General features: G+C 40.3%; 1 protein-coding gene across 8 annotated transcripts; it reads right to left on the bottom strand.

Moving 5' to 3' along the window:
* Window positions 1-88: 88 nt before the first annotated feature.
* Window positions 89-27,717, bottom strand: Fastkd1 (FAST kinase domains 1). Of its 8 annotated transcripts, XM_027420240.2 has the most exons (15): window positions 27,475-27,716; window positions 26,354-26,499; window positions 25,694-25,762; window positions 23,588-23,713; window positions 22,774-23,175; window positions 21,074-21,184; window positions 19,493-19,624; window positions 17,825-18,311; window positions 16,862-16,976; window positions 11,249-11,377; window positions 9,251-9,382; window positions 8,176-8,289; window positions 5,026-5,176; window positions 3,639-3,753; window positions 89-277 (listed from the first exon to the last, which is right to left on the bottom strand). In XM_027420240.2, the coding sequence occupies exons 2-15, from the start codon at window positions 26,395-26,397 to the stop codon at window positions 182-184; spliced, it is 2,223 nt and encodes a 740-aa protein (XP_027276041.1). In that variant the 5' UTR covers window positions 26,398-26,499; window positions 27,475-27,716; the 3' UTR covers window positions 89-181. The 8 variants fall into 8 exon arrangements, 6 of the variants coding, with proteins under 6 accessions (XP_027276041.1, XP_035302393.1, XP_027276038.1 ...); XM_035446502.1 differs by having other exon boundaries at window positions 5,026-5,130; window positions 8,220-8,289; window positions 26,354-27,717; XM_027420237.2 differs by having other exon boundaries at window positions 26,354-27,716.

The following is a 27,717-nucleotide window of genomic DNA, read 5'->3' as shown; positions in this document are numbered from 1 at the left end:
TTCTCAACCTACTTCCCACTTGATCTGCTCTAACCACAGCAGATCTCTTGTTATTCCCAAACATATCATGCATGTGCCCAATACAGAATATTTGCACTTAGCATTTCTTTATTGAGTTAGACCACTTAAGTAAAAGAAATACAAATGTGGTATGCCATATTCATTTTAAATGAAAACTCAATCATGATTTGCCTGCTCCAAATATATGTTCTCTCAGGTAGTCCATCCTTGCGTCCTTGGTTGACAGTGCCATAGAATTCCATTCAAAGTAAGGGACCTGCAAAGGAAGTAATTCATTTGAATAAAAGCTTTAAAGTAACAATGAGTGTTTTTAATTTGATTTCCCCACCATTAGATGGAGCTCCCTATTGGTTTAGTGAGGGGAAATATAAGCTTTCTAATGATAGCTTCAGAGATTTATTAAATTTCGTAAATGTTATTTTTATAACAATTCTTTTTGTTTGTTTTGTTTTGTTGTTTTGAAACAGGGTTTCTCTGTAGCTTAGGAACCTGTCCTGGAACCCCCTCTGTAGACCAGGCTGGCCTTGAACTCACAGAGATCCTCCTGTCTCTGACTCCTGAGTGCTGGGATTAAAGGTGTGCGCCACCACCAACCAGCATGACATAATTCTTTATTGACTCCTTGGGAATTTCTCATCATGCATCCCAATCCCACTCACCTCCCAGTCCTTCGATAGCCACCCCTTACCATGCAGCATCCCCCACAAAAGAAACCCCCAAATTAATTAAAAATGAAACGAAGACCACCTTGCTCCTCCATCTTTGCCACCTCTCTAGTCCTAGTGTCACTGGGAGCTACAGTGTGTCACACATTATAGCCTTTTGTCCAATCAGCCCCACTCACAAATGTTCACTGGCTGGTCCAAGGCCTCTGGCCTCTGGCACACCATCATCACTGGACTCTCACTGAGACTCCTCTCAGATATCCTGATGCTGAGTCATAAAGATCCTGTGACACGTCACAGGATATTTTCATGAACTCCAGGTCATACATGGGGTAGAAGTTAGGGTGGGCAAACCCAAGGCCCGGAATGTGGCCCAGGGTGGTAGCTTAGCTGGTCAGTTGGGGTCACTGAGGCCATCCCACTACAGTGAGGGGTGGAGCCAGCTCTCCTATGTCCTTGCCATTGGGGCCAGCAATCCCACACCTGTGGTAAAGGGTGAGGCAATCTCTCCCTAGTATTGGGGGGGCATCTCTCCCATGAGGGACAGGGCCAGCTCTTTTTAGTGAAGGGACATGTAAGTTTTCTAATGGTAGCCTCAGAGATTTAAAAAAAGTTATATAAATGTAGAAATTATTTTATTGGTCTCTTAAGATTATGAGCTAAAGCTGTGTATATTATTTGTTACCCAGTATTTGTAGTTGTTGAATTTTTTTTTTTGTGCTAAAAAATTAAGGTAGGCACAGGGAGATGACTGTACCATCTCAATACAGAAGCAGGCTCTCCATAGACACTACACCTGACAGGCCCTAGATCTGGTGCTTCTTAGCCTCCAGAAATGTTATAAATAAAAGCCTGCTATTGACTAGCTCCCCAACTCCCCACCCTTCAAATAGGAAAGAAGCCATGTAGGGTGGCTCACAGCTGTAATACCAGCACTCCAGAAGCTGAGCCAGGAGAACTGCCACACATTCAAAGCTAGACTGGACAAAATCATAGTGAGTTTTAGACCAGCATGACTACAGCATGTGACCATATCTCAATCCCATTACATTTCTTCCACTTAAAAATAAATGGAAAAGACTGGGGATAGAGAAATGACTTAGTGGTTAAAATCACTGACTGCTCTTTCCAGAGGGCCTGGGTTTGATTCCCTGTACCCATATGGGGGCACACAACTGTAACTCCAGCTCCAGGGAATCCAGTGCCCTCTTCTGGCCTCTGAAGGCATGAGGAAGACATGTGTGTACAAGCATACATACAGGCAAAACACCCATATACATAAAATAACATTTAAAACAAAACAAAGCAACAAGAAAAAACAAACCAGTCTGAATGAGTAATTCCTTATTCTCACAGCTAATTGTAAGCAGTACTTGATCTTGCCTCCTTGGGCCCCAAGCATGCATGTGGTGTACAGACATGCAGGCAAAACACCCACATACATAAAAATAAAAATACACTTTAAAAAACTAAAGTTAAAAAATTTAAGAGCAACCACAGCTCTCATCAGAATCCTCAGTTGGCAGTGAGCTCTGGGCATTTCTACTGGGCTCTAATTTGCTAAAGCTGTGCACATGTTTATAAGTGTGTATGCATGTTTGTGTGTAGGGGGTAAGATATAGGCATGGGGTGAACATGTTTATGTCATTTCTTAGGTTGTCACGCTTTAATGCTTGAAAAGATGACCTACCTGTGTTACACACAGTTGTGAGTCCCTCCCCATACTGTAATGGAACTACTTCTGTAAAGTTTATGCCATCTTATAATAAAGGCTGAAAAAGTCTTGCTTCAATCCACTTAAAATGCTTTTATTATGTGAGTTTGAGGCCAGCTGGTTTACAAAGTGAGTTCCAGGACAGCCAGGATTGTTAGAGAGAGAAACCCTATCTCAAAAAACCAGCCAAACTAAAAACAACACCAACAACAAAAAAAACCTTTTTTATATACAATTGCTAACTGCTAACAGACATTGAAGAAATCATATAAGGTGATAAAGGATTTAAATGGTACAATAATATACAGAAAAATTAGTTTAAAAACATTTATTTTTATATTGAATATTTATTTGAAATCAAATGAGTTGTTAGTTTTTTGTTTGTTTCGAGGCAGCTTTCTCTGTGTTCGACGTGTAGCTTTATAGACCAGGCTGGCCTTGAGCTCACAGAAATCAGCCCGCCTCTGCCTCCCAAGTGCTGGGACTAAAGGCTCCAGCTTCAAATGAGTTTTTACATAAAGTTCAAAAATATACACATGAGCTGCAGAGATAGCTCAGCAGTTAAGATCATATACTGCTCAGGCAGAGAATCCAAGTTGGGTTCCCAGCACCCACGTCAGGAAGCTTACAAGCACCTGCAACTCCAGCTCCTGAGGGATTCAACTCTTCCAGCTTCCATTGGCCTCTGAGCACCTGGGCGCACGCATGCACGATTTTAAAAATAAATAAAGCAGCTATATAAACAGCAGGGCAGACTTAGGAGCTTTACCAGCAAGGCTGCAGGAGCTACAGAGGTGTTGGCTGAAGCACAGCCTCTGAACTCCTAGAAGCCACATGGAGCTTTCCTCCTGCCACCACCTAGAAAACATGTTCTGCCTCGAAGCTCCCTCCATTCCCATTTCTTTAGCATCAACAAAAGGCATTTTTCCTACATAGTCTTCACATGATACATTAGCCTTTTCCCTTTGAGACCTGTTCATAATGTCTAACATGCAAGAAAATAAATAAGGTTTTTTTTGTTTGTTTTTGTTTTTTCGAGACAAAGTCTCACTGTGTATCCCTGGCTGGCCTGGAATGCAATATATAGACCAGGTCTCTTACAGGACCTGCAGCTAGGCTGGTAGAACAGGCAGCAATCCACCTATCTCTGTCCACACAGTGTTGGGACCATAGACGCACCTGGCCCCACTCACCCCACCTTGCCTTTTTACAGGCTGAATTACATGACTGTTTCATACCTGAATAACACGATAGCCCAAAATTTCCAAATGTCGTTTTTTCATAGCAGATTTTCCCTTTAAGTGAGGAATGTTTGAACAAAAGGCTCTTACATCCAAAAACTCTAAAGCAATCCTGCAAAAAAACAAAAATGTTCACTTCCAAAATCAAAATGAGAATTTAAGTAATCAGTAACCATAAGCCTTTCAGGAAAAAGAATGTATTCACATAAACAAAGGCTATATGACTATAAAGTAGTATAATAAGGATTTTTATTTTGTTCATTCTCTGTGACAGAGTATCAAGTAGCCCAGTGTGGTGGTTTGAATGATTGACCACAGTCTCGAATCTGAACACTTGGTCCCCATTTGGTGGCTCTATTAGGGGAGGTTTGGGTAGGTGTGGCATGGATGGAGGAAGTGCCACTAAGGGTGGGCTTTGAGGTTTGAAGAGCCACATGCCATTTCCCAGTTTGCTCCCTCTGTGTCTACCTGTGGTTCAAGATGTGAGCTCTTGCTCGGCTGCTCCAGTGGCCATACCCATCTGCTGCCATGCTTCCCTGCCTTGATGGTGTTAGACTCTTATCCCTCTGAAACCATAAGCGGTAAATAAACTATTCCTTGTCTAAGGAGCCTCATACATGGTGTTTATCACAGCAATAGAAAAATGACTAATACAGGCTAGCCTTGAACTACTGACCCTATTGCTTCTACCACCCAAGTTCTGGGATGAAAGGCACACACCATACCCAGCTCCAAATTATTTTTCTTTTTTCTTTTCTTTTTTTTTTAGAATTATTTATTATGTACACAGTTTTCTGTCTGCACATATCCCTGAAAGCCAGAAGAGGGCACCAGATCTCATTACAGATGGTTGTGAGCCACCATGTGGTTGCTGGGTATTGAACTCAGGACCTCTGGAAGAGCAACCAGTGCTCTTAACCTCTGAGCCATCTCTCCAGCTCCCCAAATTATTTTTCTACTTAAGAAATTAGTAACTAAAGTTAACCTTTTCATTTAAAGAACCTATATAGCAAAACATCTCCTAACACTCGTAAGCTTCTTTGTCCAACATGCATTATGAGATAGATTCTTCCATAAAGAATTTACCCATAAAGTCAAAGCAACATGCTATGGTCTAACCAGATGTGTGGCAACAGCAGCAATGCAGGAGAGGCATGGAACACAGAAGAAAACACTGTACTCCTGGCTAAGGATAACTAGGTCATCACTTTGTTGCACAGACTGCTGGCCCATGGACAGCTGAAGGAAAGTCACTGGTAGAAGGCACAGCACAGGCAAAAATATAGAGACAAATGGTATGGGATGTTTGAATAGTAGGTGCTGTAATCAACCCTTAATAAAAGAGACTACAATACAATGCTGAACATAACCATTTAAAAAATACCTTAAAACACACCTCTCAGATTCTGGTGGAAGGCTTGACTCAACTCTTGAAGTATCTGATTCCCAGTATATTCCTGGTGATTTCCCTGGAGTTATGCTCTGGCTTCTATAAGGAAGAGGTTTTTTTCGTTTATCCAAAATGCATTCAAAATCTTATAAAAAAAAAAAAAAGAAGAATCAATAGTATAAATTAGGTAAATTCTAGCAACCAAAAGTTTAAGTATATTTTAAACATATACATATGTGTATATATACACATATATATACACACACACACATATATATATATATATATATATATATATATACATACACACACACACACACACACATAATTTAAAAGAGCAAAAAGAACAATAGAGCTCACCAATTATCGAACTCATTCTGTAAGGTATTGTCCAATGGTACTTTTCTTTGAAAAATCAATACCAAGAAAGCATTAATGAACTACACCACATAGCTGGCTACACTTAGCACTTAATCTGAGCAAAATCATATCAAAGAATTTTGCTTTAAGTCATGCATGCCTGTAATCTCAGCAATTGGGAGGCTGAGGCAGAAGGATGACAAGTTAGGATCAGCTGAGCTACATAGACAGACTGTCTCAAAAAAAAAAAAAGCTTTATTTTAACATCTTTTTAAGTTTCAAAAGTTTTATTTTAGTATCTTTAAGTTTCCTGGTCACCTTTGGAGGATGTTAAGATACCACCTGAAAACAAGGACAAGCCTTCCTATCTGAACTTTATGTATAGGAACTAAGTTGACACAGAAAATGAAGAAATCAATGTAGAAGAAATAGTACATGCAGAAACTTGCTATTCTGGCCTCCCCTATGGATGCTAGATTTAGGCAAGGAGCATTTGGCAATGGCTACTAAAGTCAGCAGGGCAAACCCTCAAAAGGGAACTGTCTCACAGATGAACCAGCCTGAAGAGCATTACAAACCCACTGATGAGTGATGACTTTTGATATGATGCAATAAGAAATAGCCACCTGTCAGACAGTCTGGCCAAAGACAAATTAAAGCTAGAATCCAATTAAGCATCTACCTCTAACTGCTGGTTTACCAGAAAAGTAAGAGCAACATGAGCATGTTAAATGATATCAAAGAGGTTCAATCAGAAGAGTCTAGACAAAGAAACATTTTCCAATAAATTATAAGATGGGGGGAGGGGGGAGAAGGGGGGAAAGGAGAAAAACAATTAAAAAAAAAAAGCCAAACCAAATTAACTAAATTCAATGTTTGGATTAAACTTGAACAAATAAATAAAAAATATATAAGAAATAATCATGAAGGCTATATAATATTAAATTCAAATTATTCTACCTTTTCATTTCTGAGATGGGCTCTTGTTATGTTGCTTAGTTGGTTAAGAATCCCAAGGCTCAGGCCAGGCGGTGGTGGAGCATACCTTTAGCCCCAGCACTCGGGAGGCAGAGGCAGGCAGATGGCTGTGAGTTCGAGACCAGTCTACAAGAAATAGTTCCAGGACAGCCTGCAAAGCCATAGAGAAACCCTGTCTCAAAAAAACCTAAAGAATCCTAAGGCTCAAGTCATCCTCTTGCCGTAGCTTCTTCCATAACTGGACTATCAGTATATGCCACAGCTCCCAGATTTATTCTATATGGTGGCTGTATAAATGTTCACCATGTTCTCAGGCATTTGAATATATGGTCCCCAGTTGCACTAGTTGAGGAGGCTTAATAGGTGTGGCCCTGGGGGAGGCAGAGCATCACTGGGGGCCGGCTCAGAGGTTTCAGAACCTCCTACATCCTCCACGGACTCTGCATCAGTTCCTGCCTCCATGTTCCTGCCTTGACTTCCTGCTCTGACTTCCCTGGATGACAGGTAACAAGCTGTAAGATGAAATAAGTTGCTTTTGGTCATGGTGTTTCTTACAGCAATAGAAAGCAAACTAGGACAGATGGTATCACCCAAAATTTACATAATGGAACGTTCATCACCAATATGATGGTATTAGGAGGAGAGCCTTTAGGAGGTGATTAATTCATGTGGGCAGAGTCCTCATTACCATTTAAGATGCAGCAACCTCTCCAAACAGGAAAACAAGGGAAAGAGGGGTACAGCTGCAGAAGAGCCCCAAAGGCCTACACTTTCCCCAAAGTCCTGTTGTGTGTTTTGGTTTTCTTTCTTTGTTTTGAGATACGGTCCTGCTCTGCTGCCCAGGTGTCACCTAAACGTCCTGAGAAGCTGGGATTACAGGCCTGTGCCACCATGTCCAGGGAGGATAATCTTGATTTTTTGTTGTTTGGTTGGTTTGGTTTGGTTTGGTTTGGTTTGGGTTTTGGTTTTTCAAGACCGACTTTCTCTGTGTAGCTCTGGCTGTCCTAGAATGAAATCTGTAGACCAGGCTGGCCTCCTGAGTGCTGGGATTAATGATGTTCGCCAGCGCCACTCAGCAAGGACAGAATCTTTTGAAGATCCAGAAATGTTTAGTCAATCTAAATCTAGATTTTACTTACTACTGATAAAGATGAAATTTAATTTTTTTTTCTGAAAATAGCAATGTTGATGGTTTTCAAAGTTGGGCAATGGGAATGAACTTCAGAATTCATTATTATGGTTTTTCTTTGTCTGTTTGGAAACTTTCATAATAAAAATTTGGAAAGAGCGGGGCGTTGTTGGCACATGCCTTTAATCCCAGCACTTGGGAGGCAGAGGCAGGCGGATCTCTGTAAGTTCAAGGCCAGCCTGGTCTCCAAAGCGAGTGCCAGGATAGGCTCTAAAGCTACAGAGAAACCCTGTCTCGGAAAAAAAACAAAAAAAGAAAAAAAAAAAGTGAAGGACCTCAACAATTAAAGACTTAAGACCCTGAAGAAAGAAATTAAAAAAAATTTTTAGAAAGAAATGATAAGCCTGGGGCTTGAGAGATAGCTTAGTGATGAAGAGAACTGAAGGCCCCTGTAGAGGCCCTAGGTTGGGTTTCCAGCACCCATTAGTACCCCCAGGCTCCCTCTTCTGGCCTATGTAAGTATTAAGGCTATACTTAGTGCACTTACACAATGTGGGTAAAACACTTACACATGTAAACTAAAAATAAATACACCTTTACAACAATTGCAAACCTTTCCAAAGTTCCAGCTAATCAGAAGACTACTCAAGTGAGTCTGGTCATGTCTGGTGACTTACCCACGGTGTGGTAATATGTAGAAAGACCAGAAGCCTTTACACACCTCAGTCCTCCAAGGACTTCTGCTAACATTTTATAGATCTGCTGTTGTGCTCCATTCATCACATCAATATCTTTAGAAAAATTAAGAAAATTAAAAGTCATCCTAAGTCTACAAACTGAAAAAAGATTTTTACCAAGAGCCTCAGGGCTGGCCAGGCGGCTCAGCAGTTTTGTAAATGGGTTCGCCTCTCGGGCCTAAGGAACTGAGTTTCATCCCCAGAGTCCAGATGAACAGCTGAGAAGAGATCTGAGTCCAGAAAGTTGTCCTCTGACCTCCTCACACCTGTAAACAGGCATTTCTCTGCCACCCCATTCCCAAATAAGCAGTCAGAGGCTTATTATTACTTACAAATACTCAGCTTGTTATTAACTCCCACATTTAAATTAACCCATATTTCTTTGACAAGTGGCTTGGTACCTTTTCTCAGTGTAGCATTTTCATCTTGCTTCTGTGCATTTGTTGTCGAATCTGACTCAGCTCTTCCTCTTCCCAGAAATCTCCTACCTAGTCTGATGCTCCTGTTCAATCTCTGCCTGCCCAGCTACCGGCCAATCAGCTTTTTATTAGCAGTGAGAGCAATCATATTCATAGTGAACAAAAAGATTGTTCCACAGCATTTCCCCCTTTTTGTCTAAATAAGAGGTAGGGGGTCACTGGTGGCTGCTCCCCTGCTTCTCTAATCTTTCAGGTTTCTACCCCATATCTGACTCCTGATTTTTATTGATAAAGATTAACACTTTACCCACACCTGTGTGTGCAAGCACAGGCACACACAAGAAGTAAACAAATACAGTAAGGGCCTAATGTGGAATAACACTAAACTCAATGGGAGACAAGTGCCTGCTCTCAAGTAGTCAGTGTCCTAGTTAAGAAATTCCTGTAAAATGAATCCCACTGACAAAAGTCTTTAACAAGCCGTAAGCCCTCCTGGAAACTCTAGCCATATTTAGATTTAACAGTGATAATAACAAGGTATTATCTAATAATCTGTTCTGGAATTAACTATACTCTCTTACCAAAAGAAAACAAACCTTTGTTATAATGTCCTCGACAAAAGCGATCATGAAACCACGGGATCTGAAACTCGGGGCATTCCAAGCAGACTGCTCTATTTAACTCCATAAGGCGAAACTGGACCCTTGCACTTAGAGTTGAAGGTAAAACTGAAATTAAAAACAAATTACTAATGGATTTGGATAGCCCAGACCTAGCAGAAACTTCATTTCTTCAGGTCATAACCCCCACTCTTGGTTGATACTTTAACTCTGACATGAGAAAGTCTCTTCATTTGTGGATGCTTTACTTCTTTAAGTTGATACATTTGGTAACATGATTAAGACTGATTCTGCCAGGCAGTAATGGCACACTCCATTAATCCTAGCAATAGGGAGACAGAGGCAGAGGGATCTCTGTGAGTTCAAGGCCAGCCTGGTCTACAGTGAGTTCCAGGACAGCCAGTACTTTTTTTTTTTTTTTTTTTTTTTTTGATTTTTTTTTTAAGATTTATTTATTTATTATGTATACAACATTTTGCTTCCATGTATATCTGCACACCAGAAGAGGGCCCCAGATCTCATAATGGATGGTTGTGAGCCACCATGTGGTTGCTGAGAATTGAACTCAGGACCTCTGGAAGGGCTCTTAACCCACTGAGCCATCTCTCCAGCCCCCCAGCCAGTACTGTTATACAGAGAAACCCTGTCTTGAAAAGCAAAACAAACAAAAACTACAGATTTTAAAGATACATTTAAAAAAAATGCTACCAAGAATTTTCATTGACTTTCATATTTTAGAATTTATCCTAAGGAAACAATCCATGGTCATGAACATTCATTATTTGTAATGAATTGGAAATGAGTCCCAGGATATAACTAAAGTGACATGCCTGCAGTGCAATGCACAAGGCCCTGGATTCAATCCACAGAGCTGCCTTTTTTAAAAATGGGTTTTTGGTTTCAGATAATAGAAGTTTTATTATAGCTATATAATAGTATGCCATGAATCTAGTAAAAATATTTTACTAAATATTTTACTAAATCAAAAGTATTTTAAGATACAGAAAGTTGTTCAGAATATAGTTCGATGAAAACAGCAACAAAAAAAGCAATTTAAGATCTTCATCCAAAAAAAAAAAAAATCTTCATCCATTTAAAAACACACTTTGAAACATAAGTATTTATATGAGACCAAAGTAAGACACAAAAGAAATATTTCAAGCACTTGGGGTGCAGCCTAGTGGTAGAATGTGTAGTTAGCATGATCGATGCCCTAGCTCAATCCTCTCCAAACAAAAGAGGGAAAAGAAAGCACCATCCTTTAAAGGTGGTTTTACTTGGTGTAAGAATTAGGGACAGCCGGGGTGGTGGTGGTGGTGGTGGTTGTGCTTTAATCCCTGCACTCAGGAGGCAGAGGCAGGCGGATCTCTGTGAGTTCGAGACCAGCCTGGTCTACAAGAGCTAGTTCCAAGACAGCCTCCAAAGCCACAGAGAAACCCTGCCTCAACCCCCCCCCCCCCCCCCGCAAAAAAAAAGAATTAGGGACGGGATCTAACTTAGATGTTTTATGTGTTTATCAAAGTTTCCATAATATTCAAAATTTTTTAAGACAGGATCTCAATACAAGGAGGACCTTGCTGGCTTGGTCGGCTTCAAACTTTCAACAATCCTCTTGCCTCAGTCCCCAAATGCTGAAATTACCGGTATAGTGTGTGTGTGTGTGTGTGTGTGTGTGTGTGTGTGTGTGTGTGTGTGTATTATTTACCTATTATATATTATATATTATATTTGCAAATATATTCATATACATGTGTATATACACATCCCCACCTTCCCAGTCCTAGAAATGAAACCCAGGGTTTAACAAATGCTAAGCAAGCATTTTACCATTAAACTACCCCCCAATCAATCATAAAATTCTTTTATCAACAGGAAATAATGTTATTAGCCTTTAAATGCTTCAGTATGGGCACAAATAACACTTGCATATTTAGCACATTTAATAAATTCTAAAAGTAAAATGCAAATACATACTTGCAAGTTGAGAATCTAATCTGGCTAAGAACTGGATGTTAAATATTTTCTTTAGCAGATCTTCTGGAAAATATTCAAGTGTGGCCAAAGAAAAACCAAGAAACACTAATGTAATAGGATCCAATGTACCTAAAAAATAAGTTTAAAAATTATAATGTATAGCTGTTTCACATATACATATAGATAAGCTGTTCAGATAAAGATAAAGATAAAAAAGAAAGGGACTAGAGAGATGGCTCAGCACTTAAGAGCACTGATTCCTCTTCCAGAGGACCTGGGTTCAATTTCCAGCAACCACATGGCAGCTCACAACTATCTGTAACTCTAGTTCCAGGGGACCCAACACCCTCATACAGACATAGACATAGGCAAAACACCAATGTACATAAAATAAAAATAATTTTTTAAAAGAAATCATACCAACACAGCACTCACAAAATTTATATTATTTACATGTAAACAGTAATTCTGGGTCAGGTTCAGAGTAAGAAAGATGGACAAGAGAAAAGTACTGTTGACCCAGCATGATAGCATATACCTTTGATCCCTGAATTCGGGAGGCAGAGCCAGGTGGATCTCTGTTTGAGGCTAGCTTGGTTATATATTGAGTTCTGGACCAGCCAGGGCTACCCTATGAGACCCTTTCTCAAAAAATAAAGCAATCCAGGCAGTGGCAGCACACGCCTTTAGTCCCAGCACTCTGGAGGTAGAGGCAGGCAGACATCTGTGAGTTTGAGGCCAGTCTGATCTACAGAGTGAGTTCCAGGACAGCCAAGGCTACACACAGAGAAACCCTGTCTATAAAAAATAAATAAAATTTAAAAAGCAAAATAAAATAGAATGTGTGGGGAGTACTGAAGCAATACTGTGTTTCTTGATATCTCAATACTTTCCCTTGGCAATTCTATTTGTGTACTCTTATACTGTGAATATTATATTTATTATACTGTAAAGGTTTTGAAAACTGCCTTGAAAAGGGAAAGAATTCAACACACAAGGACAATGATCTGTAAAAGGAATCTCACTCAGTCTCTGGAGATAATAATAGAGTCTTTCTCAGAATGGACTGAGTCCTGGGCTAAACACTTCATATATATTCACTCATTTAACCTCATCTCTGTCTACGGTAGGACCAGGTCCTAGCTCCACCTTACAAAAAAGCATAGGGTAGTAAGGTAATGAGGAAAGAAACAACTTATCCAAGGCCACAGAGTTAGCATCTAACTGTAAGATGGGGTTTAACCGGAAAGGTGCAGTGCCAGCACCCATGCTGCTTCCTGGGGGTCTCCAGACCAGGCTAAACAACAGGCTTGATCCTCAGAGCTCACCTGCCCTCATTTACTGCTACCTAGATCATAGCATGGGGGCTATGCTTGAAAGTTCTTCACCTGATTTGCCTCATTTAAGAGACATTTCTTATGCAGGGGAAGGGACAAACTACCATGACCCACTGGCAGGAGAATTCTTAGGAATAACAGAAAAGACAGAACTCAAAACTTTTACAGGTGTGGTAGCACAGAGCTATAATCCCAGCCCTTGAGGGGCTGAGGCAGGAAGACTGCATAAATTTGGGAGCACCGTGGCTACATTAGAGTGGCAGGTCTGCTTGGACTAATGTGAGACCCTGTCTCTAAAACAAACTAAGCAAAAATCTTTTCCTTTTGGATTTCTTTGCTGAATTTATTTATTTATTAAGAGTATATTAATCATAGAGTTTATTACGATAGGAGAGTGAGAAATGGAAGAACAGAGTAGGGCAGAGTAAGAGAGAGAGAGGTACAGAAGACCGTAAAAGAAGAGGGGCAGAGAAAGCATAGGTGGGAAAAGAGAGCCCTGAATTTATTTTTTAAAAGAAGATCAAATCATGAGAGAGGCAAATACCTAGGTACAGTAGTTGTAATCTCAGCACTTGGAAGGAGAAAACAAGAGGGTCAGGAGTTCAAGGCTAATGTCAGATACATGCTACATACCAAGTCTGAGGCCATCCTGTACTACATGAGACTCTGTATCAAACACACACACACACACACACACACACACACACAAACACACACACACACACATATGAAACTGTGGCATGTGGGCCCACCACAAAATAAATAAGTCTAAAATAAAATTGTTTTTAATAAAAACTACTTTTCATTCAAAAGGAGAAAAATTATCACTCCATTGTGCTTATTTATTTATTTATGCTGGGCAAGTGCTTTTCCAGTGAGCAAAGCCCTCAGCCCATTCTTTTACTTTATTTTTAATTTAGTTTAATATTGTTAATTAATTTCTTTTTGAGACAGTTTACCATGTACATTTCCCCGTCTAGTCTTGAACTCATTCTGTAGTCCTGACAAGCCTTGAACTTGCCATCCTCCTGCCTCTGCCTCCAGGATAGTTGGCATTTCACTTTTGTGCCACCAGGTCCAGCTCTGTTAGCTACTTTACATTTTCCTTAAAAGAAAGACTCTCCAAGAATTTTCAAATTCATTGGCAAAAAAACAAAACAAAAACAGGCCGGGCATTGGTGGCACATGCCTTTAATCCCAGCACTGGGAGGCAGAGGCAGGCGGATCTCTGTGAGTTAGAGAACAGCCTGGTCTACAGAGTGAGTTCCAGGACAGCCAGGGCTACACAGAGAAACCCTGTCTCGAAAAACAAAACAAAACAAAACAAAAACAACAAAAAAAAAACAAAAGCAGAAAAGTTTAATTTAAAATAGTAAGCCATCAGGGGCTGGAGATCTGGCTTGGCAGGTAAGAGCACTGGCTGCTCTTCTGGGTGACCCAAGTTTGATTCCCAGCAACCACAGTGGCAGTTCATAATCATCTGTAACTCCAATCCTAATGGATCTGAAACTCTTTTCTGGCCTCTGTGGACACCAGGTACAGACATGGTGCACAGACAACACATGCAGGCAAGACACCCTTACACATAAAGTAAAATTTTTAAATAAATTAAAAAGCAACTATTAAAATGGGCCAAAACTGGAGCTGGAGCAATGACTCAACAGTTAAGAGTACTGACTGCTCTTCTAGATGAGTGTTTCTCAACCTGTGAGTCATGACCTCTTGGAGTCAAATGACCCTCCATAGAGGTATCCTAGGACAACTGGAAAACACATTTACATTACAATTCATAATAATAGCAAAATCAGTTACAAAGTGGCAACAAAATAACTTTATAGTTGGGGTCACCACAACATGAAGACTTGTATGAAAGGGTCAAAGCATTAAGAAGGATGGGAACCAGCCGTTGGTGGTGCACGCCTTTAATCTCAGCACTCGGGAGATAGAGGCAGGCGGATCTCTGTGAGTTCGAGGCCAGCCTGGTCTACAGAGCAAGTGCCAGGATAGGCTCCAAAGCTACACAGAGAAATCTTGTCTCGGGGGGGGGGGGGGGGGGGGGGGGGGGGGAAGAAGGCTGGGAACCACTGTACTAGAGGATCCCAGTTTGACTTCAGCACCCACATAACAGCTCACAACTACCTGTCAACATCAATTCCAGAGAATCTAATGTCCTCTTCTGGCCTCCATGGGCACCAGACATGTTAGTGGTGCATAGACACAAATGTAGGCAAAACACTCATCCACATAAAATTTTTAAAAAATGTTAAAAATTGGGTCCAAACCATCATATATTGTATATACCACAACAAGGTACTTTTGCAGACAATGTGTAATACAGCCACCACTAGCACACAAAAACATAGGAGATGGAAGAACAAGCTAAAACAAAACAACCAGACAATCTGAAATGTGACACATCTTCAATAATACAGCCAATCTCCATTATTCAAAAAAAAAAATCAGGAAAAAAATAGGAAGGAGGTGACAAAAGTAAACAAATTTCATTTTTTGAATATATTAGAAGACATTTCAGAGGCTTATCACTCAAGCACTAAGGAAGCTGAGCAAAAGGATCAAGACTTCAAGGCCAGGGTTAGGCAGATGGCTCAGTGGGTTAAGTACTTATTATACAAGCATGAAGACCTGAGTTCAAATCTCCAGAATCCACATAAAATGTTGGCATAGCTGTATGCACCTGTAACCCTGTGCTGGGGGAGAAGACAGAAGGATCCCAGCAGCTCACCCAGCCCACCAACCTAGTCCCATCTGTGAACTCTAGGTTCACTTCTGACCATGCCTCAAAAAATGAGGCAGACTCGGGGCATTGGTGGCACACGCCTTTAATCCCAGCACTTGGGAGGCAGAGGCAGGCGGATCTCTGTGAGTTCGAGACCAGCCTGGTCTACAAGAGCTAGTTCCAGAACAGCATCCAAAGCCACAGAGAAACCCTGTCTTGAAAAAAAAAAAAAAGAGGCAGATGTCTCAGTGGGAAAAGAGCTCACCAGGCAAGTTTTAGAGCCTAAGTTCGCATCCTCAGAATTCATGTAAAGCTGGGGAAATGGGAGGCGGAATAACAGCATACTGGGAAGCTCATGGTCACCTAGCTAGGAATGCACAGTGACAAACAAAACACACTCACAAGAGGAAAGTCAAGCACCTGGAAGTCACCTGAGATGATTGTCTTCTGCCACTCACACACTAGAACATGTACACACACACACACACACACACACACACACACACACACACACACACACACACACCCCACATGCACACATAACCTCCCTGTATGGGAAGCAAAAATATTGGTAACAAATGGGAAAATTTGATAATGGTCTAAGTAATAGATAGCACTGTTTGTCCATTATCCTGGTTATAGTGCTAACATAGTGTTGAAGCAGACAGAGTGTATAATTTAAAGGTTTGTCATATGCAGGTGAATGCTATGGGTTAAGCTAGACTGGGGATGTACTGCACAGATATTTGTTTCTCCAATTTTAACAAACTTTTGAAAACCTTGGTAACAAAAAGGGAAAAATCAAAAGTGTCTCCCCAGAAGACAACAAACACTATGCTAAAAGTATATGGGGGTGATACTCTAGACCATGAGAGATGAAACAGATAACCACCCAAAGCAACAAGTAAACATGAGAGTGGTTATTTGGGGTACAATTAGGAAGACTTTAAACACGGACTCTGTTAGGTATTCAGGGACTATTGAAGTTTCTTAGTGTGCTAACAGTGTGTGCTGATACAAGAGTTTCCTCAGTATCAGCAGGTGTATGCTTCAGTGGGTGATACAGCACAATATGCTTTGAAATAGCTGGGGGGGGGGGGAGCAAGAGGTAAAGCAAGTATGACAAAATAGTAGCATTATCAAGTTCACATATAGGCTATATTGGTGTTCCTTGTTCAATTCTTTCATGTCTCACATCTTCATACTAAAAAAGTTTCCAAGAACTGAATACTTCTCTTGAGACAGGTTCTTTCAAGACATAATAGGTAGGGAGGTAGGTGGGTGGATGGACGGACAGACAGGCAGGCAGACAGATGTCCATCCCAGGCAGCCTTGAACAAGCTGGTCTCAAAGAAGCAACCTTCCTGCTTCACCAAGTGCTGGCATTACAAAAATACATAAGCACACCTAGCCTAAAACATTGTAGTACAGAATTTCCAGCTATTATTAATGCCCAATTATTGAAGGTTATTGTAACAGGTCTTAGCTCCTATATACAAGAATCCACTCATTCATTATATTGCCAAGCACTTTACCTACCTACGTAAGAGTTAAGGCACTGGACACAGGCTCCAAAAAACTCATCCCTTTGAGGTGGATCATAGTTCAAAACGCTGAATGGAAGAGTAATAGCAAGGATTGAAAAGGGATGGATCTGTATAAACAAAACAAAAATTTAGTATAGGCTTCAGCAAAATTAATTTTAATCTACCATTTTAGGTAAAGTTTTTCTAACATGCCTATAATGAAATTACAAATGTATCTCTCATTAACTTCCTCATCCTGCAATGACTCCGGTCCATCAAACTTGCATTGCTGGGAGACAAGTGCATTTACTTGCTAAGCCATCTTGCCCAGCCTGTAATTGTTTAATATTGATAATCCAGGATTATAGGAGAAAAAAGAAAATTTAAAATCAGTTATTTGCTACCATGAAAATATACCTAACATTGAAATATTGCCTTCCAATTAAAAAGTTCTGACTTCTGATCTTAGCTGGGCATAGTGGTGTAAGCTTTAATCCCAGCACTTGGAAGATAGAGGCAGGGGGATTTCTGTGAGTTTGTGAACAGCCTGGTGAGCTACATAATGAAACCTTGTTTCAAAAAAAAAAAAAAACTCAAACTTCCCCTGGCTCATAAGTACTGAAGGAGTCAAAGGATGTGATCACTAATCTCACCAGATCCATGGAAACAGGAACAAGGTGGCTGTTCTCCTGTTTGAGACAAGGTTTATCTGTGTGTCCACTGTGACTTTAAACTCTAGGCAGTCCTCTTGCCTCAGCCTCCCAAATGTTGAGATTATAAGTATGCCATCAGACCCTGCCTCAAAGTGGCTTTAAAGTGAATAAGAACAAACCCATGAACCAGAAGCCAGAGTTGAATTTTTAAACTTCACACTTTCAAACTTCTTATCTAAGCTTGGGAAAGTATTTATAATCTATATATGTGCTTCTGGAAGCTGACAACAGTGTAAAAGTAACATCTAACATTTAAATGTCACCTTTTCAATCTGTTGAACAACCACCGAAGCTATCCTATCAAGCAGCAGAGTGCTGAGGTAGTTAGTTTTCGAAAGAAAAGATGCGATCTTGGCAACATTGGTGCAATCGATTTCATCCGCAAAGCACTGTAAAGCAGCAACTGATTCTTCAACAAACGATTCATGAAGCCATTCTCCTTTCAAAGATTTAAGCTCCTCCCACAGTAGATCCAAGCTGTTGCTTTGTTGTAATCGATGATGGCCCCAATGGTCTAATTTTTGAAGAAGATTCAGTTGCTTCCTAGTAGTGTTAGCCAAGCATTTGTGATCATTCTGAATCCACCTCATGAGAGATGATACAAAATCACTCAGTTCCTTGGAGTCACACTGTGGTAAAACTGCTTCAATCCGGGATATAGCTGTTTCATTGAAGTGAGGAAAAGGAAGCATAGAAAGAGCAGAGACCAGAATACAAATCTCACTTGGTGTGATGCTAGCTTCCAAACGACTGTTATGTAAAAGAAAAGGGAGAAAACAAAAAGAATATAATCAACACACCGACAACAACAAAAACAACACAAAATATGTGAATCAAATTACTGTTATCAAAGGTGAGGTAATCTTAGAAAGCCAGTTCATTTAGATTAATTCACAGGGGACAGGCCATTAGGGGTCACTAAGGAAAGGCTGAGGTGACATAACCATGCTCCACACTTTATGCAAAAAGAAAACCACCATCAATGAGAATGAAAAGGTCAGCATCAGAAGAGTGCCAAGGGTGGCTGCTGCTACAGCTGCTGCTGCTGCAAAAAAAATCTGAGCTCAGTGTCTACATGGCCATCAGGAGCTGCTGCGACTTTGAATGGACCCTGGCAAGTGCGATCCTCAAGAATACCAATTCCCTTCTTAGTTACTTGTACCGGAAATACAGCCTTACAACACCGGCAGACAGACACATGCTCATAAGCCCACAGACAGACATCTGACCTCATTCTCTACTCCCCCTTGTCTAAATCTGCACAATAAGCATCCCACCATGAGAGCAGTAATTCCGAAACAAAAAATTAAGGACTGGCCACTTTAAGGCACCTTTAGGTTTAGAAGTGTGGAAGAAATGATTCAATCTACATTACATACAAAACTGAGTTACTGTGATTTTACTATTTGTTGTTTTTGGAGTTCTAAGCTCCTATATAAAATAAATGAAGAGTGTGTGCACCCATGCGCGCGCACGCGCGCGCGCGCGCACACACACACACACACACACACACACACACACACAGAGCCCACTGATTGGAAAATAAAATAATCATAATATTCCATGCTAGCCATGGTGAATTGATCATTTGCTATTAGTAAACATTTTTAGTAATACCTCATTTTAACTCAACCAATCAATGGAAAACTGAGAACACAATGTTACATATCCAGAGAAAATATGGTAATTTTCAGTTATTAATGTAAAGGGAAAACCGTATATATTTGTTTAGTTGTTTAGCGGTACTGGGATTACAAGAGGGGCATGTGCTAATACAGCACTGGCCTAGCACAGATCTTAGAACGCCAACAATAAACCATTCAGGTTTGTCTAGAAAATTCCAGCTATTTTATACACTATAAAGCAAATATGGATAGATTTTTAAATGAAACACTAACTGAATATTTTATTCTTTAAATGCTAAATCTTACCTGAGAATTAATTCTCTGAGTTTCACAAAAAACTCTTTATTTTGGAAATGGAGACAACTCAGAGCTTGTGTTACCTTCAGTAGCTCTATCGATTTATAGTTATCCAAATATTTATACAGAACTGAAGCAGTTCTAAAAAAAACAAAACAAAACACATGTATTAAAACCAGGTTATTCACTTATAGAGTAAACAGTCACTAGACAGACTTCAGGCCACAAACTCCACTATCTATGTTGGGGATCAGTAAAAACATCTCCTGTTCTTACAGAACTATCTCAAGATGTCAGAAAGATAACTAAAGTAAAGGAAAAGCAATCATGAAGTGTGAATTTGAAAGGGGGAGAAAAGCATAGCTTTAGGAGCAGTTAAGAGCACTGGCTGGGCCTGGAGAGATGGTTCAGGGGTTAAGAGCACTGACTGTTCTTCCAGAGGTTCTGAGTTCAATTCCCAGCAACCACATGGTAGCTCACAACCATCTGTAATGTGATCTGGTGCCCTCTTCTGGCACACACTATATACATGACAAATAAATAAATAAGTCTTTAAAAAAAAAAAAAAAAGCACTGGCTGCTCTTCCAGAGGACCTGGGTTTAGTTCCCAGCAACCACACGGCAGCTCACAATGATCTGTAATTCCAGTTCTTGGGAAACCAACCTCTTCTGGACTCTGCAAGCACCATGTATGCACATGGTCTAAATACACACATGCAGGTCAAACACTCATAAACATATTTTTACAGAATATTTTTTCTTAAAAAGGGCATAACTTTACTTCCCAAATTACGAAAAGGGAAAACAGAAAGAAGAAAAGCTCAGAGTAGACATCAAATTCCACATCCTACTGCCAAGAATATTTTTATCATGAGTTACTAGAAATTAGCAACACTAATCTCATTTTCTTCCATTATCTTCTGGCCCTTGGGGGGATAAACTAAAAGCAAGTGAAAGAAGAGGAGGAGGGAATTGTGGTGAGAAATGAGACAGAGGAACCTTAACTAAAGGAATATATAATAAATTAAGCATATGCAATTTGAATGGTTTTTTTCCTTCTTAAATCTCACATTACCAATAAGCTACTGGGTGGAAATTACAGGTAACAGTGAGACAAGTCCATATGGAACCAATTGTTCTGGAGACTCATTTCTAAAGTAGAGCCCTGTATCTGTGCATGTTCTATGATGCACACACTGTGATGCATGCGCTATGATGCATGCACTGTGATGCACACACTATGATGCACACACTGTGACACACGCACTGTGATGCACACACTGTGACACACTGTGATGCACGCACTGTGATGCACACACTGTGATACACACACTGTAATGCACGCAATATGATGCATGCACTACGATGCTCTGTTTCGGTCTAACAGCAGCAGGAAAGGACATGAAAACCTATGAAAAACAACTCTGTCTCTGTTCTGAAGTCACAAACATTCAGGCACATAAACAGTGCCTTCAGGAGTCATTCCTTATTACTTCAAAACAATCAGACACAAGTATTTCTGTCAGACAAAAAAACAGATACTTAGGAGTGACAACTAAACTTAGCACCATGAATTTCAGGAAAGACTACTTTTTAATCAAGTGTGCATTTCTGCTTTCCATATCTTCCATTGCTCCCAACACTGTCAGCACTTGCTGGCTAGTCAGCTCCTCTGACATCAGTAGTATAGTTGATTCAAGCCTAGAAATAAAAATATATATTTTTAGTGTTTAAAAACTGGCTTTCAACTTGTTTAAATTAATAGTTTTGAGGTAACAAATAGAAATCTACAGATATCTCTACTATGGAGGTGCTGGAAGCCCTGCTTAAGGAAAACTGCTCACCACACATCTACAGATTGCTAAATTCCTGGGCTGAAGAAATGGCTCAGCAGGTAAGCATGTGTACTCTTCTTGCAGAAGACCTGAGTTTGGTTCCCAGCATATCCATTTCAGGTGGTTCACAGACACTGTAACTCCAGCTCTGAGGATTCCAACACTCTACAGCATTTGCACTCCTGTGTGTGAGTGTGTGTGTGTGTGTGTGTGTGTGTGTGTATACTTATATATAATTAAAAATAAACATTTTTAAAAGAATACTATAATTCTTATATATACTTATGCTAAGTAGGAGGATCATATGCATTGCATAACTCTAGCCTCATAGTCTAGGGAGAATTGAATGATATTTATGTATTAATTTAATATTTACTTATCTCCTAGCAATACATAAATGTTTTAAATGGAGTAAGAGCTAACCAAAACATAAATATTCATATATATATCATATACAACCAAATGTCAGGCACTGATTTATAATCCAGCTATTTGAGAGGCTGAAACAAAATTGCAAGTGTCCAATACTTGCCTGAGAAACAGTGAGATTGTCTCCAAATAAAGTAAATAGATAAGAGTGCTTGTCTAATATGTGAAAGACCCTAGGTTCAACTCACAACACAACAAAAGATCCAACTAAATATTCCAAACAGTATATCTATATCAATAGCCTATGAAAACAGAACTTCTTAAAAGAGATGAACCAGACCAAAATGACTCAAGCTGTAGGGGTACCTGTGACTGTGCACCTAAGTGTTTTGTTTTTGCTTTGGGGGAAAGGGTTGAGATGGGGTCCTACTTTGTAGCCCAGGCCAGCCTGGAACTCTCTGTGTAACACAGAGTGGCATTAAACTCACAATATTCCTCCCAAGGACTGGAATCACAGCCAGCCACCACTATACCTAAACAAGAGTGTGCTTTCTTACTTTTAATTACTGCCAATCTTTTTTTTTTTTTTTTTGGAAAATCATTTTTAATAACAGAACTATTTGTTCTGGAATTGTAATAAATATTTGTAACAGACATATATCGTTAACATTGTCTTAGTTGGGGGTTTCTATTTTGGTGATAAAACACCATGACCAGAAGTAACTTGGGGATTTTGATGGTGAATGTGATGAAGATAATGGTGTAAAATGACCCACTGTTTACTCTACTGCAACCTAAATATCCCACACTCTTCTGCTGGCTCAGGAATATCACACCTCTGTGTAAACTCAGGAAGGGGCCTTAGGTGGGGCCCCTCATCTTCTGCCTGGTCCTCTGTGTAGGACACAGCAGTAGTCTAAAAGTTGGAAGCATAAATGAAGTTAGAAGAATCAAAAATAGAGTTTAACAGATTATTTCCCCTTCCATAGACGAATGGGTGATTTTGATGAGTTTCAGAGTTCCAGGGAGAGCTAAGCATGAAGAATCCTACAGGAAAAGTTTTAAAGCATTTTAAAGTAAGCTTACTGTTTTTTTATTTCAGGTCCTGCCACTGGTCCCAACGTGGCAAACAATCTGACAAAGCTTTCGGGATAACCAGATGACCCGGGGATCATCTCCATTAGCCTCCTTCGAGACACTTCAATAAATTCAAAACTATGGAACTGCAGGGACTGATACAGACTAAGGATTTTACTGATGGACTCCAAGTCAAGATGGCTCACACTGCTTGTGAGCACTTTATTACACCTCTCTAGTAGTGGGTAATAACTACACTTGATATTGCGAAGGAACAGTAATATCCTTCTTGCAGTGTTGACCTTGGAAGAATCCACAGTGTCAAAGAGAAGTTCTGCTTTGTTCACAAGTCGCTCTTGGAAACAGCGTGATATTAAAGAAGAAATGCTGACCATCAAGACAGACAGGGCCCTGAAGGAGAAAAAAAGACACAAGGGTTTTTATATTCCTAATAAAAATGACCAATTCTAAATTAAATGACTAGATATGGTAAGAAACTGGCAAGAATACTGCTTTATGCTATAAATTGTTTCATTTACTTTACTTTTTTTCTAGCATCATGAGAAACAGTCCTCTGGCTCTGACCTGGGAATCCTGTGTTTTCTGCGGCCACATGCAAAAATGTGACAGATGGCTAGGGACATGGTAGGCAGACTCAGTAGACCCCTTCAGAGATCTCAACAATACCAAGTAGCTTTTGCTGTTGCTGTTGTACAAATGAGGACGATAAACTCACTAGAGATGCAGTTCTAATGACTGACAGATCTCTATCTGCACCAAAGTCCAGCAACCTTGTATCTCCACAAGCCCCAAATAAATGTACCTCATATCCTGTATGGTTTCCAAGTTCCTATTTACAATATCAGCTATTTTTCCCATTAATGGACTAAAATATAGATGCTGATCAGCCAGGCAGGTGGAAAATATTGACAGCACATTAGTATCAAACCTACAAAAAGAAATTTGAGCAAGATCATTAGTATCAGTTAGAACACATGATGCAGTTATAAAATAATAAGTAACAAAGATGCTAATACAATAGTAATACAAGATGAAGTTTTTTCAAGGGCTGGGAAACAAGTCAGTGGTTGGTTGTATGCCCAGCATGTGCCAGGCCCTAGGTTTGGGTTTGATGCTCAACACTAAAAACAAAACAAAACAAAAACAAAAACAAGCAATTTCAAGCTAGGTGCATACCATTAATCCCAACACTCAGGAGTTAGAGGCATTCTAGGCCAGCCTGGTCTACAGAGTTTATATTCTTCTTGATGATGATTAGTTTCAGTCACATGAAAACACAGCTGTGTAGTTTAGAAAGTATGTTTGCAACAACTGTCAACAGCAGTGGACCTGAAGATTACTTTCCGTTCTTTCCTTCTTTTGAGTGAAGTCAAACTTTATTGACAGCAACACAAAGCAAGTTAAGACTGAAAGGTGTCCTCTAACAGGAACAGTTATTGGTGTAAAGCCTACTTTCTTTAGGAAGCTTTGAAGTGGACTATAACCTGTGGTCACTGCCTACTCACACAAATGGGAGTGGCAGGAAGGAAAGTCAGGCATGCTCAACAACCCTCTACCAACCTAGTATCTTCTTTTTTCTCTTTTTATAGCCCTTGCAATCTAGGGGTGTTTTGTTGCTGTTGTTTTGTTTTGGTTTTTTTTTTTTTTTTTTTTTTGGTTTTTTGAGACAGGGTTTCTCTGTATTGTTTTGGAGGCTGTCCTGGAACTAGCTCTGTAGACCAGGCTGGCCTTGAACTCACAGAGATCCGCCTGCCTCTGCCTCCTGAGTGTTGGGATTAAAGGCTTGCGCCACCAATGCCCGGCACTGTTGTTGTTAATAGTTATCTAACATATATGGGTGTTTTGTCTGTGTGTATGTCTGCCATGTAACCACATGTGGTACTTGTGCCTGAGGAGGCCAGATGAGACTCTCTGGAACTGGAGTTCCAGAGAGATGGCTGTAAGCTGACATTTGAGTGCTAGGAATCAACTGCCAGGCCATCTCTCCAGCCCTGAAATTTAAGTTTGTTTGTTTTGTTTTATGGAGTCAATTAGAATCTTCTGTTTCTAAAGCAGAATTCTTCAAGAGTCAAAGCAACTAGTTCGCTATCTTCACTCTACCACAGTTACATTTTGATTACTACGTGCATGGAAAAACATACTGAAACCTGCTCTGAGTTAAAGAGGGGACACTTGAAATATTTCCCTTTCTTTATTAAAAAAAGAATATTCAATATTACACAATTAAAAGTCCTCAAACTAATTGAATTTAAAACTTTTTTTCTTTTTTTTTTTGAGACAGGGTTTCACGTATCCGAGGCTAGCCTCAAACATGCTATGAAGCCGAGGATGTTTTTGATTTTCTGATCCTCAGCCTTGGGTGGTTTGCAAGAAAATGGCCCCCATAAGGCGTGGCACTTTTAGGAGGTAGGGCTTTGTTGGAGGAAGTGTGTCACTGTGGGGGTGGGCTTTGAGGTTTCCTATGCTCAAGCTATCCTCAGTGTGGAACACACTTTACTTCCTGTTGCCTGTGGATCAAGATGTAGAACTCTCACCTCTTTCTCCAGCACCATGTCTGCCTGCGCACCGCCATGTCTACCATGATAATGGACTAAATCTCTGGAACTGTAAATCAACCCAATTAAATGTTTTCCCTTGTAAGAGTTGCCAGTGTCATGGTGTCTCTTCACAGCAACAGAAACCCTAAGACAAACAAGCCTCCATCTCTATAGTGCATTACCACAGCTGGTTTAATTTGGTGCTGGGATGGAATCCTGGGCCTTGTGTATGCTAGCACACATTCTGTCAACTAAGCTTCATCCCCAGGCCCAGCACATTTTTTTGTGCAATTTCATTCTTTTCCTATATTTCATTTTGATAACTGCCCACAGATAACCCTGATCTTATATGACAAACCCAGAGTACTTGCCTTTCCAATCTTTTCCATGCTTCTGTAACCAGTGCTTCCACTAGTGGGTGATGGGATTCAACCGCAAACCTCAATAAAAACAAGGGAAAGTAATTTTTAACTATGAAAGCCAAAAGACTACAAATGGATCAACAAAAATAGAACTCAGTAACCACTGGCATTTTACCAGACATTAATCTGACTTAACCTACTTACCTGTTATATCTTCATTGCCTTTAGTCAATCAAATCTCTCCAACATTCCACAAATCAACCAGTCCCACATACTGAAAGCTAGTCATTTCTACTTTCCTAACTTTCCAAACTATTCCACTAACTGGTATCAAAAAATATTCTTCAGCCGGGCAGTGGTGGTGCACACCTTTAATCCCATCACTCGGGAGGCAGAGGCAGGTGGATCGCTGTTGAGTTCGAGGCCAGCCTGGTCTCCAGATCCAGTGCCAGGATAGGCTCCAAAGCTACACAGAGAAATCCTGTCTCGAAAAACCAAAAACAAACAAACAAACAAACAAAAAACAAAAACAAAAACAAAAAAATCCTCAAATATCCTTAAATATTACATTATAAGATAAACTGTCTTCTGGAAGAATGGCTTTCACACTTAAAAATATTCTTAGAAAATTAAAATATAATTGTTTTCATAAATTGAAAAGCAACTTACTGTCTTATGATGTATAGCACATTCACAAGGGTGTGATCACTCATTGTTTCCAGGTGATTTGCTGTTACATTGCAAAGAGTAAGAAACTGGGGATGGTTTCTGACACACTCAACATTTCTTCCCAAGTTGGTCTTCTGCTTCTGAAACTGCCAGAGTACATCAAATGCACAGCCCACCTGATGTTCTGAAAGCGTGGCTGTATTTCTTTCAATAAGACCAAATATTTGTTCTTCATCTGTACAGTTCTGCATTTGAATAACTAATGGCTCACAACTGAAATGGCGTAACTGAAAAGCTCTCCAAGAGAGGAGAGAGATGCCTCTTAGACGGAACATATTTATAACGGATGGGTCTCCAAAATACAGGTTTCTTTTCCTTTGTTAGCACAATTTTTCTTTGATAAGAGAAGTCATTGGCAGCTAGAAGTCAGGAATTATGTGATGGCATAAAAACTGGTTTTCACTCACGTGTTTCATGTACATCCTGATCTAAATCCATTCCAATAGAATCTGTAAAACAACTTGGCTACTCTTACCTCATTAATATTAAATTACTCCCCCAAATACAAAATTCAAGTAATGAGGATTTTTCTTTTTTGTTTGGACTACAGACTTTGTTCTTGGTCTGAACCAAGATTTGATCCAAAATGAAACATCCAGGAAAAAGGGGTTTCTTCCTGCACCCAATTTTTAAACGTTTCTTTTCGATTCTGACCACAAAAGTGGCAGAAAAAAACAATGAAAACTGGTTTGTTTGATTTTTTTTAAAGGTATTTGCCTGTATTGCCAATCTACGAAGATTACAAAAAGGTGACCTTGAGTAAACTATTTAACAATAGGAGAGGCCTTGGAAGTGTGACCCAGTAGGAAGTGCGGTGAACAGGCGTGAGCGGAGCACAGCCCCACACAGTTCACAACGAACAAGTATCCCGTGCACCTGGCCGGCAGGCGAGCTGTCCCTGGGCCAACGTGGCCTGCACCTGCCCAGATAGCAATGGGCTAGACTTGCCCCGGTCTGCGCCGCGGAGAACCCAAACCCGCAAGGAAACCGCGACTGCAAAACTAAACGGTGCGTCCCGGACAGAACCACGAAGGCTGCGGAAGACAGAGTCGCTGACAAACCCGCGAGTCCTTCCCCCACGCCCGCCACGGACCAGACAGGGCTGCTCCCGACAGTTCAGAGGGTAGGGATCATCCAAGGCCGGACAGCAGCAACAGGAGGCTGGAATTTCTGGTTCACCCGTCGCGTCCCGGGGTGTTCAGCCTTTCTGGGTGAAACATCTTTCTGTAACAGTGTCCCAGAGCGGAAGAAACGCAGCCCCAGGGAAGCATGCACCACGGAAGTTTGCACTACATGTCCCAAAG

The sequence above is a fragment of the Cricetulus griseus genome, chromosome 6 (assembly GCF_003668045.3).
Source record: "Cricetulus griseus strain 17A/GY chromosome 6, alternate assembly CriGri-PICRH-1.0, whole genome shotgun sequence".
Taxonomy (NCBI): domain Eukaryota; kingdom Metazoa; phylum Chordata; class Mammalia; order Rodentia; family Cricetidae; genus Cricetulus; species Cricetulus griseus.
Note: the sequence above shows the minus strand (reverse complement) of the source record. Positions and strands in the feature narration are given on the sequence as shown.

Bases quoted from the DNA above. Each gene is read 5' to 3' on its own strand.
- Fastkd1 (XM_027420237.2), bottom strand. From the start codon at position 26,688: ATGTTCCGTCTAAGAGGCATCTCTCTCCTCTCTTGGAGAGCTTTTCAG. The intron at 19,625-21,073 runs GTAGTCTTTCCT...TGTTTTTTTTAG, and splicing joins AATGCACACTTGATTAAAAA to AACTGCTTCAGTTCTGTATA. The intron at 3,754-5,025 runs GTATTTTTTAAA...GTTTTTTTGCAG, and splicing joins TCTGAGAGGTGTGTTTTAAG to GATTGCTTTAGAGTTTTTGG.